This window comes from Neoarius graeffei, chromosome 11, assembly GCF_027579695.1.
Source record: "Neoarius graeffei isolate fNeoGra1 chromosome 11, fNeoGra1.pri, whole genome shotgun sequence".
NCBI lineage: Eukaryota > Metazoa > Chordata > Actinopteri > Siluriformes > Ariidae > Neoarius > Neoarius graeffei.
Genome location: NC_083579.1, coordinates 19,032,857 through 19,051,387, shown reverse-complemented (window position 1 = coordinate 19,051,387; position 18,531 = coordinate 19,032,857). Strand labels below are relative to the sequence as shown.

Genomic DNA, 18,531 nt, shown 5'->3' with positions numbered 1-18,531 from the left:
AAGTCAGAAAAATCTGTTCGTAAAATTACATTATAATGACCAAATACAATGAAAAGTATTTTTCCAGTCTCACCTGTGAAAGGTAATCCCATGTGATCTCGTTTGGACGACAAACCTGTTGGTACAGTTAAACGCAGCACATGAATGAGGCATCTCCACTTTGACCCATCCAATATGGCTGCGAGGATGATGTATGATTCTACGCGGAAGGCGGCGTCTTTAATGGTCCGGAATAAATTGAATGCTACACGTTGATGGATTAATTTGTTGTTCTATGCCCTTTTTGAGGAATGTATTGTAGGACTTAAACCAACATCTGAAGAGGTGGGATCGCTCCATTTTTTTTTTTCCCTATTTTTGCTGGTGGGATTGACTCTGCCCTAAGGGCTATTTTCTCTCTCTCTCTCTCTCTCTCTCACACTTTGCACCATTACACAATAAATATTCACAGTGAAAATATTTTGTAAGCGCGTTTCATGAACCAAGTTATAGGATTTGTTGACATCTCGCATCGAGTTCGTTACACTTCTACCCGGCGTGAAGCACATGTGGTTGTGACGTCATCGTAAACAAATCCGTTCTACTCATCCAGACGACTTCGCAACGGCGCCGTTGCCAGATCTTTCCACTCTGGAACCCATTCTTAAAAGATTTCATTTTGGGGCACCCAAAATGCCGGTGCTGTATGGATGCCAGGCCAAAACGATAAACAATTTTATTGGATTCACCTGAATCCGTTGCCGTGTGGACAGGGCCTCAGTTTTACTCAAATTAGGGTGGTGCAAAAATGAATACACCTCACAACAAAAACTACATCTAGTACTTTGTATGGCCTCCAAGATTTTTAATGACGGCACCAAGTCTGGCACGGAATGAACAAGTTGGCAACATTTTGCAACATCAATCTTTTTCCATTCTTCAACATTGACCTCTTTTAGTGACTGGATGCTGGATGGAGAGTGATGCTCAACTTGTCTCTTCCACGAAAGAAGCCTCTCCTAGGCACAAAAAAGCCCACCTAGAGTTTGCCAGGGCCCATACTGACAAAGATGAAGACTACTGGGACTCTATACTCTGGAGTGATGAGACCAAGATAAATGTTTTTGGAACTGATGGCTTCAAAACTGTATGGGATCGCAAAGGTGAGGGATACAAAGAAAAATGTATGGTGCCTACAGTGAAACATGGTGGTGGCAGTGTCCTTATGTGGGGCTGCATGAGTGCTGCTGGTGTCGGGGAGCTGCATTTCATTGATGGCATCATGAATTCACAGATGTATTGCTCTATACTGAAAGAGAAGATGCTGCCATCACTCCGTGCCCTTGGTCGTCATGCACTTTTTCCAACATGACAATGATCCTAAACACACATCTAAGGCCACTGTTGGATTTCTGAAGAAGAACAGGGTGAAAGTGATTCAGTGGCCAAGTATGTCTCCTGATCTGAACCCAATTGAACACCTATGGGGAATTCTGAAGAGACAAGTTGAGCATCACTCTCCATCCAGCATCCAGTCACTAAAAGAGGTCATTGTTGAAGAATGGAAAAAGATTGTTGCAAAATGTCGCCAACTAGTTCATTCCATGCCAAGAAGACTTGGTGCTGTCACTAAAAATCATGGAGGCCATACAAAGTACTAGATGTAGTAGTTTCTGTTATGGGGTGTACTCATTTTTGCACCACCCTAATTTGAGTAAAACTGAAAAATGTGTAATCTAAGTTTGTATTATTAACCTTACTTTCACGTTATAAGTTAAACAGATGTTACAACCCCGATTCCAAAAAAAGTTGGGACAAAGTACAAATTGTAAATAAAAACGGAATGCAATGATGTGGAAGTTTCAAAATTCCATATTTTATTCAGAATAGAACATAGATGACATATCAAATGTTTAAACTGAGAAAATGCATCATTTAAAGAGGAAAAATTAGGTTTTGTTTTTTTTTTTTTTTTAATTTCATGACAAAAACACATCTCAAAGTTGGGACAAGGCCATGTTTACCACTGTGAGACATCCCCTTTTCTCTTTACAACAGTTCTTTTTACAACAGTCTGTAAATATCTGAGGACTGAGGAGACAAGTTGCTCAAGTTTAGGGATAGGAATGCTAACATTTTTGTCTAATGTAGGATTCTAGTTGCTCAACTGTCTTGGGTCTTTTTTTGTCATATCCTCCGTTTTATGATGCGCCAAATGTTTTCTATGGGTGAAAGATCTGGACTGCAGGCTGGCCAGTTCAGTACCCGGACCCTTCTTCTACGCAGCCATGATGCTGTAATTGATGCAGTATGCGGTTTGGCATTGTCATGTTGGAAAATGCAAGGTCTTCCCTGAAAGAGATGTCGTCTGGATGGGAGCATATGTTGCTCTAGAACCTAGATCAAACCTTTCAGTATTGATGGTGTCTTTCCAGATGTGTAAGCTGCCCATGCCACACGCACTAATGCAACTCCATACCATCAGAGATGCAGGTTTCTGAACTGAGCGCTGATGATAACTTGGGTCGTCCTTCTCCTCTTTAGTCCGAATGACGCGGCGTCCCTGATTTCCATAAAGAACTTCAAATTTTGATTCGTCTGACCACAGAACAGTTTTCCACTTTGCCACAGTCCATTTTAAATGAGCCTTGGCCCAGAGAAGACGTCTGCGCTTCTGGATCGTGTTTAGATACGGCTTCTTCTTTGAACTATAGAGTTTTAGCTGGTAACGGCAGATGGCATGGTGAATTGTGTTCACAGATAATGTTCTCTGGAAATATTGCTGAGCCCATTTTGTGATTTCCAATACAGAAGCATGCCTGTATGTGATGCAGTGCCGTCTAAGGGCCCGAAGATCACGGGCACCCAGTATGGTTTTCCAGCCTTGACCCTTATGCACAGAGATTCTTCCAGATTCTCTGAATCTTTTGATGATGATATGCACTGTAGATGACATGTTCAAACTCTTTGCAATTTTACACTGTCGAACTCCTTTCTGATATTGCTCCACTATTTGTCGGTGCAGAATTAGGGGGATTGGTGATCCTCTTCCCATCTTTACTTCTGAGAGCTGCTGCCACTCCAAGATGCTCTTTTTATACCCAGTCATAATAATAATAATAATAAGTTCAATTTATATAGCGCCTTTCACAAACCCAAGGACGCTTTACACAAGAGTTACCACCAAAAAAAAAAAACTAGGAAGAATAGTGTGAGGTAAAGAAGTTTTCAAATTAGCTTTGAAGGAAGAGAGAGTAGAACAGTCACGAAGTGATTGTGGTAACGAGTTCCAAAGTTTAGGAACAGCAACACTAAGTGATCTGCCACCCATAGATGCCAGTTTAAAACGTGGAACAGTCAGAAGTCCACAGACAGAAGATCTGAGGGAGCGGGAGGGACAGTACAAATGAATCATCTCAGAGATGGGAAGGGGCGAAACCATGAAGAGCTTTATAGGTTAAAAGCAAGATTTTGTATTTGATCCGAGGGATAACTGGCAACCAGTGCAGTTGCTGTAAAACAGGAGTGATGTGAGCAGTGTGCTTGGTGAGTGTGAGGACTCTTGCTGCTGAGTTTTGGATGTACTGCAGGCGATTGAGCAATGTGGCAGGGAGACCATAAAAGAGAGAATTGCAATAGTCAAGACGAGAAAAAATAAATGCATCGACCAACATATTGGCATCAGTTTCCAAGAGAAAAGGGCGGAGACGTGCAATATTGCGGAGGTGAAAGAAAGCATTCTTCGTAATTAGTTTAAGATGGGGTTCAAACGTAAGGGTGGAGTCAAAGATAACTCCAAAGTTTTTTATAACTTGGGAAGGATGAATAGACACACCATCAACATCAATAGTAAAACTGGAGAAATTCTGAACCTGTCTTTTGGTACCTACTAATAGAACCTCCGTTTTGCCAGCATCAAGTTTAAGGCAGTTCTTATGCAGCCATTGCTTAAGGTCAGTGATGCAAGTCCTTAGCAGCTGAACAGAGGCTATGGAAGGGGTGATAGTGATGTAGATTTGAATATCATCAGCATAACAATGAAAGTTAAGGCCATGGTTACGAATAATCTGGCCTATAGGAGAAACGTATAAAAAGAAGGGGACCAAGGACAGAACCCTGAGGCACACCTTGAGCAACAGTAGCAGTGGATGATTTATGAACACCAATAGAAATAAACTGTTGCCTGTATGCTAGATATGACTGAAACCAGGATAAAGCTAAGCCAGTAATACCAAAAGAAGATAGTCTGGAAATGAGTCTCTCATGATGTACGGTGTCAAAGGCAGCTGTGAGGTCCAAGAGAACAAGGACATTGAGATGACCAGCATCAGTTGAGAGCAGGAGGTCATTAACAACTCTTAAGAGAGCAGATTCAGTGCTATGCATATTGCGAAAGCCTGACTGAAAGGGTTCATAGAGATCATTATGAGCAAGGAAAGTATGAAGCTGAGAGGCTTCATACTTTCATGTTAATGATCTATTGCCAGTTGGCCTAATGAGTTGCAATTTGGTCCTCCAGCTCTTCCTTTTTTTGTACCTTTAACTTTTCCAGCCTCTTATTGCCCCTGTCCCAACTTTTTTGAGATGTGTTGCTGTCATGAAATTTCAAATGAGCCAATATTTGGCATGAAATTTCAAAATGTCTCACTTTTGACATTTGATATGTTGTCTATGTTCTATTGTGAATACAATATCAGTTTTTGAGATTTGTAAATTATTGCATTTCGTTTTTATTTACAATTTGTACTTTTGTCCCAACTTTTCTGGAATCGGGGTTGTATATTAAACTTTGTCTTTTCAACATTTTGTAAATTGTTTGTCTTCATTGAGATATTGTTTAAAATGTTACTTTTCAAAGGGGGTGTACTCATTTATGCTGAGCACTGTATGTTTTGATTTCTTTGTATGTGTGAATTACTTGGGTTGTTACTGACATCTGGTGAAAATTTCATGTCCGTAGCCCCATCAGAAATATATTTACTGAGAAAAATGTTGGCACGTTCAATACTTTATTTTTCCACACTGTATTTGAGTGAGTGTTTTTTGCTTTAGATATGATTTTGAAGAAGTTTCTGTAATTGATTTCTGGTTCTTTCTTTAGAAAATTGCCACAGATTACCGCTGCAAAGGAATGCCTTTGTCCAGCTTTTTACTGAAACCTATGCAGAGAATCACACGTTACCCTCTCCACATAAAAAATGTAAGTACCCTGACAGTGGCTTGGTCTCCTGTCTCTTACTGTGTTCTCAAGTGAAGACGCCTTATTTAAAAATAGTTGTCTGTGTAAGCCAATGTGTCCATCACCAGATTCTAGAGAGCACCCCTGAGAATCATATGGATCATACTTCACTGCAAGAGGCTTTGGAGAAGGCTGAGGAGCTGTGCTCTCGGGTGAACGAGGGCGTGAGAGAGAAGGAGAATTCTGACCGACTCGATTGGATCCAAAACCATGTCCAGTGCGAAGGAATTGCAGAGGTGAAGAACAAGCTCCAGTAGATTTTCCTGCTTTTGCCTCAATTTTGTTTAATATCTCCTTAACAATAATATGCAGCCAAAATTTACCAGTTTTTTCCCTTTTTAAAAAAAAATTTGTGAAAGTGCTCCTGATATTACAATCAACATTAAATGTTTGCTGCAATACTTCAGTTTGCACTTGTGACACGTAGCCCATCAATATACAAATAACATTTACAAGATAATAACCTAAATCTCCTTTTTTTTCTTTAAAAGAATCTGGTTTTCAACTCTTTGACCAACTGCCTGGGTCCACGAAAGCTCCTCCACAGTGGGAAAATGTTTAAGACCAAGAGCAATAAGGAACTGTATGCTTTTCTTTTCAATGACTTCCTGCTCCTAACTCAAGCTGTCAAGCAGTTCACTTCTTCAGGCTTAGACAAACTCTTCAGCCCAAAGTCCAATACACAGTACAAGATGTACAAATCAGTAAGTCCTGACCATTCACACCTATCCAGGGATAAAGCCTCAACTGTAGGTAGCAAATACCAACCTGGTTTAGTTATGTCAAAATGGATAATGGTTCCCCCCCCCCTTCCTTCCTTTCTTATTTCATTTGTTAAGCGAGGCATGCTGTGAGAATAAAGTGTCTGTTCTGTAATCTATTTGTTGTCAGCCTTTGTTACTGAATGAAGTCCTGGTAAAGATGCCATCTGATCCATCCAGTGATGAGCCAGTCTTCCACATCTCTCACATTGACCGGGTTTATACAATCAAAACGGACAATATTAATGAAAGGTGAAGAAAACTGTGTGAAATTTTCTCTGCCCTTGAAAGGTAGTTTGCTTTAAAATACATCATTTACTATATTTGAGATTATTATATTTGTGACTAGGACTGCATGGGTTCAGAAGATCAAAGCTGCCTCGGAGGAGTTCATTGAGACTGAGAAAAGTAAACGAGAGAAGGCCTATCAAGGTGAGATCATGAGCTGCAGCACTCATAATTAGTTTATTTCTGACATTGATGGATTTTGTCTAATTGGAGTTTTATCACACTTTTTTTATTGCATTTTTAAACTAATCGTTGCTCCTTTTTTTTTTTTTTTTTTAAATAAGCTCGCTCAGTAAAAGCCAGTGGAATTGGCCGTCTGCTAGTAACCGTCCAGGAGGCAACAGAACTTAAATCCTCTAAACCAAGTGGTGCGATTTATTTTGATCTTTGAAAGAACACTCTTGTATTCTTTTAATACTTTTTGAATGCAAAACATTACCTTCTTACTTCTGTTTTCACTAATTAGGAAGGTGCAATCCATACTGTGAAGTAACCATGGGGGCGCAGTGCTACACCTCTCGGACTCTGAATGAAACACTAAACCCAAAATGGAACTTTAATTGTCAGTTCCATATCAAGGACTTGTATCAGGATGTGCTGTGCATCACCATTTATGAGCGTGATCAGTTTGCGCCTGATGGTCAGTCATTTTATTCTACTGATTTTATTAGAATAAATTCTTGAAGTAATGTATGAAATCTGAAGAAAGGCAAATTACCATGGGTTCCCACTTTTCTTTCCCTTTTTGTATAGAGTTCTTAGGTCGGACGGAGCTCCCTGTGGCCACCATCAAGAAGGACCTGGAGAACAAAGGTGCAGCAACAAAAAGACTGCTGCTTCATGAAGTGCCGACTGGAGAGGTCTGGGTCCGTCTTGATTTTCAACTGTTTGATGGCAAAACCCCTAAATGAAAGGAATAATGTCCTGTTATGGACACGGCTACATGCTGTTTATTCTCCTGATCTTCCTTCCAAAACACTTTGCCTTAAAACATCCTCAGCTACTGTGGAACATGCCACTGAGGAACATGCTACTGAATGTGTGACTTGAACACTTGTGGATGGTGTGTTAATGACTATGATGCCAAGTTTATGCCTTTTTGTAGAATTGTGTGTCCCAAATGGAGGAAGTATAAGCAATCTGCAGTTTTGTCTCAGTTCTTTATCACTGGATATAGAGATGTCTCAGGATTTCTATTTTCCTTGAATATAGTGTCTAATTTGCTGTATTAGAGGGTTTTTAAAAACAATTTACTTTGATCATTTTGTAGGTCAGGATTGGCACATGATCTTGATCAGAGAACATGACATTTAAAAATTAACCACTGTAACCTATACCATTTAAAAATAAAGCTCCTCTTCAGATATCAAAATGCTTTTTCAGAAAGATTTTGCTGAGGTAATAATAAATAGCCTGTTATTTTCTTTTAGCATTTCTGAGGTTTATTTTACAATGGTACAAATGAATTGTTTACCCCAAAATAGTTTTACAAGCTCTGATCACTGATTTTCTGCAAGTTATATTTATTTATAATTTATGCATCTTGGATATCCATTCTTTTCCCAGCTCAAGATGTTCATAATGCTTGATGTTTGATCTATATCCCCTCCCTACTGCAAAAAAAAAAAAAAATTCCTGAAACTACCTGCACATTTTTGTTTGTTTGAAATGTAGCTACATATTTTGATAGATTTAAATGTTCTGTAGTTTTAAGTTCCCTGTTTGTGGTGTCCACTTTTACCTGCTGGTTTTCAGGCTTTGCACAGAGTTGCTTGAGCATGACATGAGCAAAGTATTAAATATACAGAGGTGCCAACATTTAACAAGAAAATCCTAATAGGAGACGCAATTTTAGAAGAAGAAAGAAAAAAGAGCATATGTGGGTAAACAGGATGCCTTCATTATTTATTTAACAGATATCTAACTGCAATCTGCAGAAATATTTGGACTTATAAAATAGCAGCTGAGTGTCCAAGTTCAATTTATGATTGCTTCAATCCTAACATAATTCCATAGCTGGTTTGCAGCCCCAAATAATTTTCATATTATGTTGCATATGATAAAACTGTCTACAAATTTAGTGGAAGATATTTACTGTTGACTAAAGGAATTATTTGTGGACAATTGGTATACCTGAGCATCAGTACAAAATTGGGCTTCCCATGTTTATATGTTGCCACATTGCTACAACAGAAGACTAACCAGGAGCCAGAATTCAAAGACTTCCTCAAGGTGCAAGTCAGCTGAAATTCTTGGCATTCGTGTTCATAGTGTATTCACAACATCTGGCATCTTCAGTAAACCAACCTGTGATAATTACACAACTGAAATTAGAACAGCAAGTTGAAAGGGTTTTGTTTGTCCCCCCCCCCAGAGTAGAGTATACCATTATGATCTCATTATCTCTAGCTGCTTTATCCTGTTCTACAGGGTCGCAGGCAAGCTAGAGCCTATCCCAGCTGACTACGGGCGAAAGGCGGGGTACACCCTAGACAAGTTGCCAGGTCATTGCAGGGCTAACACACATACAGACAACCATTCACATTCACACCTACAATAAATTTAGAGCCACCAATTCGCCTAAACTGCATGTCTTTGGACTGTGGAGGAAACCAGAGCACCCGGAGGAAACCCACGCAGACACAGGGAGAACATGCAAACTCCAAAGAAAGGCCCTAGTCAGCCGCTGGGCTCGAACCCAGGACCTTCTCGCTATGAGGCGACAATGCTGACCACTACACCACCATGCTGCCCCCCCATTATGATACCAGTACATTTAAAAGAAAATGCCCCTCAACTTGTCTGCACAAATTGAAACAAAATACAAAGACTGGATCTAAAAAAAAAAATGATAGCCTACTTACTGAAAGAAATTAATAAATGGCAATGCACGGCATATTCTGCCCTGTGCTTTTATTTTTGATCTCTCTGCTATAGAAATTTAAAAAAAACCCTCATTTTCAATACATTTTTAAAAATCTACCACCCAGATCCTGCCAAACCTTTTCTAGTATCACATAGACTAGCTGATCATGTGATAACTTCCAGTTGTGTAGATTAAAGGGGTGTGTGATTGATTCCCCCACCCCAGGATGTGTCAAACACCAAATTGGTCAAAAGTTGTAAATGTAACAGCTTAAACCATAGATGTTGGCACCTCTGAATAGGAGCACATGTATCCAACAAAATCAGGGTTTAGAAGCATTTTCTCTGTTTTCTCTTGGTGTGAAATTCTTCTTTTCACAGTGTGCTGATGTTGCCAGATTGGAATAACTGGTAACTGCTTGGAATAACTGGTATTACTGTAGAATAACCCAGTGCTTCCCAATTTATAAATTGAAAAAAATAAATAAATAAAAATTTATAGAATTCTAGTTGATCTCTACAAGAATTGTGTATTTGTCCAGTTGGATTAAAAATTCCCGAATCGACAGTGAACTACATTTCCTCTGAGGAACAGGTCCGTTTAGACATTTTTTGCCTGCATCAATAGTACCCACTTTCTGGCAGTCTTTTCTACCTTGATTGGCAAACAAAGATGTGGTGATGTGCACAAATCCTTTGTTGCAAGTTTGTGTCAAGTCACAAATTTCTGTATCAAAAGTCCAAATCAAGTCTTGAGTCATTGTGCACTTTAATTAAAACCTCAAACTGATGGCTGTAGATGTTTCATTGCACATTAAGACACTTCTGAATTCTTTCTAGGGGAAGCACTCCTGAAACAAAATGACATTTTGCACATACAGTTGCACTCCAAATTATTGAACCCCCTCAAAATGCAAAGCAGTCTGGTGATGTAAATAAATGTAATGAAGCTATATCAACCAAGGCTTTTGTAAATGAAGTTTATTATTACATCTTCAGATGATTGCTATAGTTCAAAAGAAGAATGTCCATGTGCTAAATTATTGAAACCCCCCCCCCCCCCCCCCCCAAGTTAGTATTTTGTGGAGCTTCCTTTATTATTTAAAACCTTCAAAAAATGTTTCCATTTGGCGCTCACAAGCTTGTAGCATCTCTCTACTGGTATTGTTGCTATTCTTCATGTACAAAAGATTCAAACATGATGTTCTTGGTTTCTATGCCACCACAGGGTTTTTTAATCCCACCATAGATTTGGGATTTAACCCTCTGGGGTCTAAGGGTATTTTCTGGCACTCTAATGATTTTGGCATGCTCTGATTGTCAATTTCAACAAATCTAAGCAGTATTTTCAAAGTCATATGGCCTTTTTCTTGTATTCAGCACAAGTTCAGCTACAATAATATCCATGTAGTATGTATGTCATGATTGTACTTTTTAAAAAAATAACAGATAAATGATGATGTTGTAAAAAGCAGTTTTAGAACTGTGTTGGAATGTGTGAAAAAAACATTACCCACTGTGTTGAACTGTTTTGGTCACTTGAGGCGATTCTGTTCAGTCTTAGGAATGTATCAAGCACAAAAACTTAAATGTGCGCCATTGATTTTGGACAATTAACTGGCCATCAAAAAAATGTATGTCCTATTGTTTTGGGAGAAAAGGTTGGTAGTGGGAGGGGTATTCAGTGAGAAGTGTAAAAAATTTTCATTCAATGAAGAGTGAAAACCGTGGGTGGTAAAAGAGAGCAACTGGACTTGCTTGAAGATTCTTGAAGACGCTTCACCTCTCATCCGAAAGGCTTCTTCATTTCTGTCTGACTAGTAGGGAGCATCAGATACTTATCCTCTCATGTATGAAAAGCTCATCTAAGGTGTCGTTGAGTCATCCTGTTGGTGTGGGTCACTGGGGGCTGGATGTGAACGGCCTCGAGAGTCGTTAGGGTGATCAATGGATTGCCCGTTAAGATGATCAATGAAATGCTAATTTTCTCTGTCGTCCTGTGAGTCACTGAAAACAGCTGGGTTTTGGTGTGCATTCAGTTGTCTGGGAAGTGTGCCAAGGACTGCATTGTAGGTGGCTAATATAGAGATCTTGCAGTCACGTGACCGGAAAGTACACAACTGCCATCTTGTCGGTCAAAACCACCGCTGAATACTGCTGCACTCGTGTACAGAATGGATCAATTTCAACCGACGGACTACACGGCTCATTTTTCTAATGAACAGATAACTAGATATATGTCTAAAATAAACGATCTACAGATTTGTGACCCTTATGGCTTACCGGACGGAGTTTTCATGACCGGATTTTGAACAGCCAGCGGAATACCCGGACGTGTATAATTACCTCATTAACTTTCCCTCGCTGGTCAGTGGTGAAGCACTGTGTGCCTATAAATCTCTGGACAGTTATCTCTACAGAAATTCAGGATTTGTCAGCGACTCAGATGTGGCATCTTGTAAACAAGAATCCTCATTGGATGGGTAAGTCACTTAAGTATTGAGTATAGCACTGACCAGCCGATTGTAGAATAGAATAAGGTAATTCCAAATCGTCCGTCTTGTTTACATGGATCTGGCGTTGGAGAGGTAGAGGCTTGGCAGTGGAGATTTGAGTAGCTGTTTTCTGAGCTTAGTCAACAGGCCGGCTCTGCAGCCTCGCTTTTGCTCCCGGCACCGCCTCCTTCGCTTTGCTTCCGATAACAATCCACGGAGACCCCGCTGGTCTCGTTATCTCGTCCGGAATGTTTTTTTTTTTTTCTCGTCTGGAATGTTGTGCATGCGATGGAAATCGCTACAAACCGTCATTTTCTGCTGGAAACCTATGTCCAGTAAGTCCATACGGTTGTAGTGGATATTGAAGTCCGGTACAGACTAACAACACGCAAAAATACACACAAAAAACGTGCACAGCTAGGGAGAGCTTGTAGCCGCAGCCGTTGTAGTAGAATTGTATATAGTAGGGTTTTCCAGAAGAAAAGGTAGACGTAAAAGCAGAAGTAGAACCAGAAGTAGAAGGCGGAATATGGCGTTTGACCGACAAGATGGCGTCTGTCACAATCTGGATCGGCTGTGACGTCACATGCAAGTGCTCCATAAATGATGTCTTAGGCTACATCCACACGACAATGGCAATGAGATTTTTTTTTTTTAAATATCGCGTCCACATGGGCAACGGATCAGTAAAATATCAGGTTCATATGGCAACGCAACGCTTGCTGAAAACGATGCAATACACATGCCACACCTCTCTGTGCGCTGTAAGACGGTCCCATCGGAGACACCAGAACAATAGAGAAGTAGACGCATGCGCATAAACCCCTTCTTCTGTAGCATCAGCCACAAAGTTTTGATTATTAATCAGTAGCGTAAAACGAAAGATGCGGAAAGAGGAATGAATGGGGGTAGATGGAAGCCGGTACACCAACATTCTGATATCCTCCAGAATTCTTTAATGGTCCGGAATAAATTGAATGCTACACGTTGATGGATTACTTTGTTCTTCTCCGCCCTTTTTGAGGAATGCATTGTCGGACTTAAACCAACATCTGAAGAAGTGAGATCGCTCCTTTTTTTTCCCTATTTTTGCTGGCGGGATTGTTTTTGGAAAGCGCACGGGCGGTGCGCGGTTTGGTTATACTCAGTACTTCCGCAGTGTTTGGACTAAAGACTCTGCCCTAAGGGCTATTCTCTCTCTCTCTCTCTCTCTCTCTCACTTTGCGCCATTACACAATAAATATTCACAGTGAAAATATTTTGTAAGAGCGTTTCATGAACCAAGTTACAGGATTTGTTGACAACTCGCATTGAGTTCGTTACACTTCTACCCGGCGTGAAGCACTGACAGTCATGTGGTTGTGACGTCATCGTAAACAAATCCGTTCTACTCATCCAGATGACTTCGCAACGGGGCCCTTGCCAGATTTTTCCACTCTGGAATCCGTTCTCAAAAGATTTCATTTTGGTGCACCCAAAACGCCTGTGCCGTGTGGACGCCAGGCCGAAACGATAAACAATTTTATCAGATTCACCTGAATCTGTTGCTGTGTGGACAGGGCCTTAGACCCCCACCTCTGTTCAGTGATGGCCGTTCCAGGTTGACAAAAATGGCTTCTTTAACTCCTTGCTCATACCAATGATCCTCTCTGGCTAAAATGTGTACATTGCAATCCTGAAATGAGTGTCCTTTGTTGTTAAGATGAAGGTAGACAGCAGAGTCCTGGCCTGAGGAACTGGCTCTCCTGTGTTGAGCCATATGCCTGTGAAGCGGTTGTTTTGTTACCCCAATATACGAGTCCGTGCATACCTCACTGCACTGAATTGCATACACTACATTGTCCTGTTTGTGTCTGGCTATCCTGTCCTTAGGGTGGACCAGTTTCTGCTTCAGGGTGTTACTGGGTCTGAAATGTGCCGGAATGTTGTGTTTGTAGAAGATCCTCCTGAGTTTCTCAGATAGACCAGAAATGTAGGGAATGACAATGTTCTTGCATTTGTTCCTGTTATCCTCCTTGTCCATTATGTTCCTTTTTCTACTCTTGAAGAAAGACCAGTTGGGATACCCGCAGTTCTGAAGTGCTTTCTTGATGTGATTCTGCTCCTTCTCTTTTCCCTCTACCATTGAAGGGATGTTCTGAGCCCTGTGTTGCAAGGTCCTAATGACCCCCAATTTGTGTTCCAGTGGGTGGTGAGAGTCGAAGAGTAGGTACTGGTCTGTGTGTGTGGGTTTCCGGTAGACCTCAATGCTAAGGCTTCTGTCTTGTCTAATGTGTACATCATAATCCAAGAAGGCTAGATTATTCCCACTGATGTCCTCCCGAGTGAAATTGATGTTGATATCCACTGCATTGATGTGCTTAGAGAAGGCTTCCACTTCACGGGTTTTGATTTTAACCCAGGTGTCATCCACACATCTGAACCAAAGGCTGGGAGCAACTCCTGAAAAAGTGGTCAAAGCTTTATGTTCCACTTCCTCCATGTAAAGATTGGCCACAATAGGGGACACCGGTGAGCCCATGGTGCATCCATGCTTCTGTCTGTTGAAACTTTCATTAAACTGGAAATAAGTTGTAGTCAGGCAGAGGTCAAGCAGGGTGCAAATCTGGTCTGTGGTGAGGTTCGTTCTATCCAGTAAGGCGTTGTCTTGAAGGAGTCGTTTTCTAACAGATTCGACTGCTTCTGTGGTGGGAATGCAGGTGAAAAGAGAAGTGACATCATAAGAAACCATGGTTTCATCTAAGTCTAGTTTGAGATCTGCAACTTTAGTCGCAAAATCTTGGGAGTTTTTGATGTGATGTAGCGTATTCCCAACAAGAGGAGCCAGGATGGTGGCTAGGTGTTTGGCAATGTTATAGGTGACAGAGTTTATACTGCTGATGATAGGTCTAAGTGGAGCTTCTTCCTTGTGAATCTTGGGGAGTCCGTATATGAGAGGAACAGCATCCCCAGGGTACAATCTGTAGTACAGAGATCGGTTGATGGCTTGGTCCTTTTCTAGTTGTTGCAGGCAGCTAACAACTTTCTTTTTGTAACAACTGGTGGGGTCCCGCCTTAAGGTTTCATAGGTGGTTGTGTCGCTGAGGAGACTGGTCATCTTTGAGTGGTAGTCTGCTGTGTTTAGCACCACTGTGCATCTCCCTTTGTCAGCAGGAAGGATGGTGATGTTCTGGTCTCTTTGAAGCAATGTAAGAGCCCTCCTTTCTTGGCTGGTGGGGTTGGAGGGGGGTGCTTTTGCACTGGACAGAGCAGCTGATATCTTCAGTCTAAGTTGTTCTGCCTCTGTGTTGGTCAGATTGTTGTTTCTGATGGCTGACTCTGTGGCTGTGATGAGATCTACCACTGGTATCCGCTCTGGTGAAACTGGACCCTTGGATAAAACATCCTCTGGTTGGGTGAGTACCCTGTCGGATAAGCTCTTCACCCATTTCTCTTCTATGTCTGGTTGTGTAGCCTGGTCAGATTTCTTCCTCCAAGTCAGCACTTCTGTCTTACTGGAGGAGGTGGTTTTAGACAGCAATGTTTGAAATTTGCGCATCTGTCGTTCCTTGCCTTTGGTATGTTGTGAAATCTGTGCCTTCTCCGTGAAATCAGAGACTCGTTCCAAAACTTCACTGGGAAGAAGTACTGTCAACTCTTCAAACATCAGTTCAGTCTTGTTCTGGAGAGCATCGATGGTGAAATGTACTTGTCTCACTCTCTCATTGAGAAGCTGCTTCTGGGCTTTCTGGAGGATTATTTCAGCTCTGTGTCCTTTGACCATTGAATGCAGGCGTAGGCTAGTGGGGATAATATTGGATTGTCAGCATCTCAGGTTGAAACGCAGGTGGTTTCTGTAGTCTGCCAGTTTTCTGGAAGTCCTCTCATACTCCTGCACCAGTTGAAGGGTTCTCATCCCAAAGTGCATGGAAACATGTCTGTGAAGATTCTCAGTCATCCAGGTCATAGTAACTGTGGGTGGTAAAAGAGAGCAACTGGACTTGCTTGAAGATTCTTGAAGACATTTCACCTCTCATCCGAAAAGCACACCAAAACCCAGCTGTTTTCAGTGACTCACAGGAGGACAGAGAGAATCAGCATTCCATTGATCATCTTAACAGGCAATCCATTGATCACCCTAACAACTCTCGAGGCCGTTCACATCCAGCCCCCAGTGACCCACACCAACAGGATGACTCAACGACACCTTAGGCCCTGTCCACACGGCAACGGATTCAGGTGAATCTGATAAAATTATTTATCGTTTCGGCCTGGCGTCCACACGGCACCGGCGTTTTGGGTGCCCCAAAATGAAATCTTTTGAGAACGGGTTCCAGAGTGGAAAAATCTGGCAACGGCGCCGTTGCGAAGTCGTCTGGATGAGTAGAACGGATTGGTTTACGATGACGTCACAACCATGTGGTTGTGACGTCATCGTAAACCAATCCGTTCTACTCATCCAGACGACTTTGCAACGACGACTTTGCAACGGCGCCGTTGCCAGATTTTTCCACTCTGGAACCCGTTCTCAAAAGATTTCATTTTGGGGCACCCAAAACGCCGGTGCCGTGTGGACGCCAGGTAGAAGTGTAACGAACTCAATGCGAGTTGTCAACAAATCCTATAACTTGGTTCATGAAATGCACTTACAAAATATTTTCACTGCTTTCCAAAAACAAAAACAATCCCGCCAGCAAAAATAGGGGAAAAAAAAAGGAGCGATCTCACCTCTTCAGATGTTGGTTTAAGTCCGACAATACATTCCTCAAAAAGGGCGTAGAAGAACAAAGTAATCCATCAACATGTAGCATTCAATTTATTCCGGACCATTAAAGAATTCTGGAGGATATCAGAATGTTGGCGTACCGGCTTCCATCTACCCCCATTCATTCCTCTTTCCGCGTCTTTCGTTTTACGCTACAGACTAATAATCAAACTTTATGTGGCTGATGCTACAGAAGAAGGGATTTATGCACATGCGTCTACTTCTATTGTTCTGTTGTCTCCGATGGGACTGTCTTACAGCGCACATAGAGGTGTGGCATGTGTATTGCATCGTTTTCAGCAAGCGTTGCGTTACCATATGTACCTGATATTTTACTGATCCGTTGCCCATTTTTTTTATTTAAAAAAAAAAATCTAGTTGCCGTTGTTGTGTGGATGTAGTCTTCGATGAGCTTTTCATCCATGAGACGATAAATACCTGATACTCCCTACTAGTCAGACAGAACTGAAGAAGCCTTTGGGATGAGAGGTGAAACGTCTTCAAGAATCTTCAAGCAAGTCCAGTTGCTCTCTCTTACCACCCACAGTTACTATGACCTGGATGACTGAGAATCTTCACAGACAAGAGTGAAAACCCCTCCCACCTCTTAATCCCATCAGATTATCTCTTAATACCCATCAGGTCAAGTTACAGTGGGTAAGGTAATGTTTTTTTCACACATTCCAACACAGTTCTAAAACTGCTTTTTACAACAGCTTCATTTATCTGGTATTTGACTCTATTTAGTGTGTCTTGAAATTTACTCTTGTACTATTTTACTTAGTTCAGAGCCACAACAGTCTCTATTACACAATTACTCTGTAATTTTGCTCCCACTCCAAATTTTATTCTCTTAACTCAAAATCGAGCAAAATTAACTATTTTTGAGGAAAATACTTTTAACTCTGGAAAAATTGCTGTCATTTTTTCCTGTGTATGCACTACAGTGCATGCATATCAACTGATCTGCTCATAATAAATAGAAAAAATATTTACACTTGAGTTGATCTTTGGCTGGATCAAGTCGAAGTTTAAAAAAAAAAACACTCATCAGTGTTGCAGTTCTCACGATTGAATTGAATTGCTTTCCTGAATCATAAATTGAATTGCTGTCCTGAATCATCCGAAGCGCATAAAACCCTCATTGGAGGTTCTCATCTCATTATCTGTAGCCGCTTTATCCTGTTCTACAGGGTTGCAAGCAAGCTGGAGCCTATCCCAGCTGACTACGGGCGAAAGGCGGAGTACATCCTGGACAAGTCGCCAGGTCATCACAGGGCTGACACATAGACACGGACAACCATTCACACTCACTTTAGAGTCAGCAGTTAACCTAACCTGCATGTCTTTAGACTGTGGGGGAAACCGGAGCAAACCCACGCGGACATGGGGAGAACATACAAACTCCGCACAGAAAGGCCCTCGCCGGCCATGGGGCTCGAACCCGGACCTTCTTGCTGTGAGGCAACAGCGCTAATCACTACACCACCGTGCCGCCCTCATTGGAGGTTAGTTTAGGTTATTTTACCTCCAAATAACCTAAACGATGTTTGATACATTTTATCCTGTTTACGGTGGGCGTTTCCACCTCAAAAGAAACAAACCAAAAGCGTGAAAGTGATTATCATGCCGTTACCATGCGAATAGTCTTTTACGAATGTGTAAGTGGTAGCTCAGCGCTCCGACTCCGGTGTGACCTGAGTAAGGTGACAAGTTTTATGTTTCATCTAATTTAGGTAATTTAAAAACTATATTATTTGTCAGTGGGCATATAGGAAAGTACAAACTTTGTCAGTATGTTTATCATGCTTGTATGATGCAAAACTTGCAAAGATATCTAAATGCATGACCTATTCATTCTAAACCTGTCAAGCTTTGCCGGCGAAGCTCTCAGCCCCAAAGGGTTAAATCTGAGGACTGAGATGGCCACTATCAAGGACTGATCCCACAAGAAAGCTTTGGTTGACATGGATGAATGCTTATTGTCTTGCTGGAAGTTTCAGTTTATCCACTAACGGAATCAGTTTTCTCTGAAAAAGCCTGTTATTTCAAAGAGACCATGAGGCTAGTCACAAGGTCAACACTGAGTTCCTGCAGTAGTAAAACCACACAACTGGACTGACCCACCTCTGTGCTTGACCACGGGAATGTATTGTGGTG

The 18,531-nt window shown here is 41.4% G+C and overlaps 1 protein-coding gene across 5 annotated transcripts in view; it reads left to right on the top strand.

Moving 5' to 3' along the window:
- The window catches only part of itsn2b (intersectin 2b), a 149,355-nt gene extending 139,714 nt beyond the window's left edge, over positions 1 to 9,641 (top strand). For all 5 annotated transcript variants that reach the window (XM_060933563.1, XM_060933568.1, XM_060933566.1 and 2 more), the window contains 8 exons: positions 5,081 to 5,179; positions 5,287 to 5,454; positions 5,710 to 5,922; positions 6,110 to 6,231; positions 6,329 to 6,411; positions 6,552 to 6,635; positions 6,734 to 6,907; positions 7,021 to 9,641. In XM_060933563.1, the coding sequence (XP_060789546.1) occupies positions 5,081 to 5,179; positions 5,287 to 5,454; positions 5,710 to 5,922; positions 6,110 to 6,231; positions 6,329 to 6,411; positions 6,552 to 6,635; positions 6,734 to 6,907; positions 7,021 to 7,178 (1,101 nt within the window). In that variant the 3' untranslated portion in view covers positions 7,179 to 9,641. The remainder of the gene's footprint in view (positions 1 to 5,080; positions 5,180 to 5,286; positions 5,455 to 5,709; positions 5,923 to 6,109; positions 6,232 to 6,328; positions 6,412 to 6,551; positions 6,636 to 6,733; positions 6,908 to 7,020) is intronic.
- Positions 9,642 to 18,531: the final 8,890 nt, after the last annotated feature.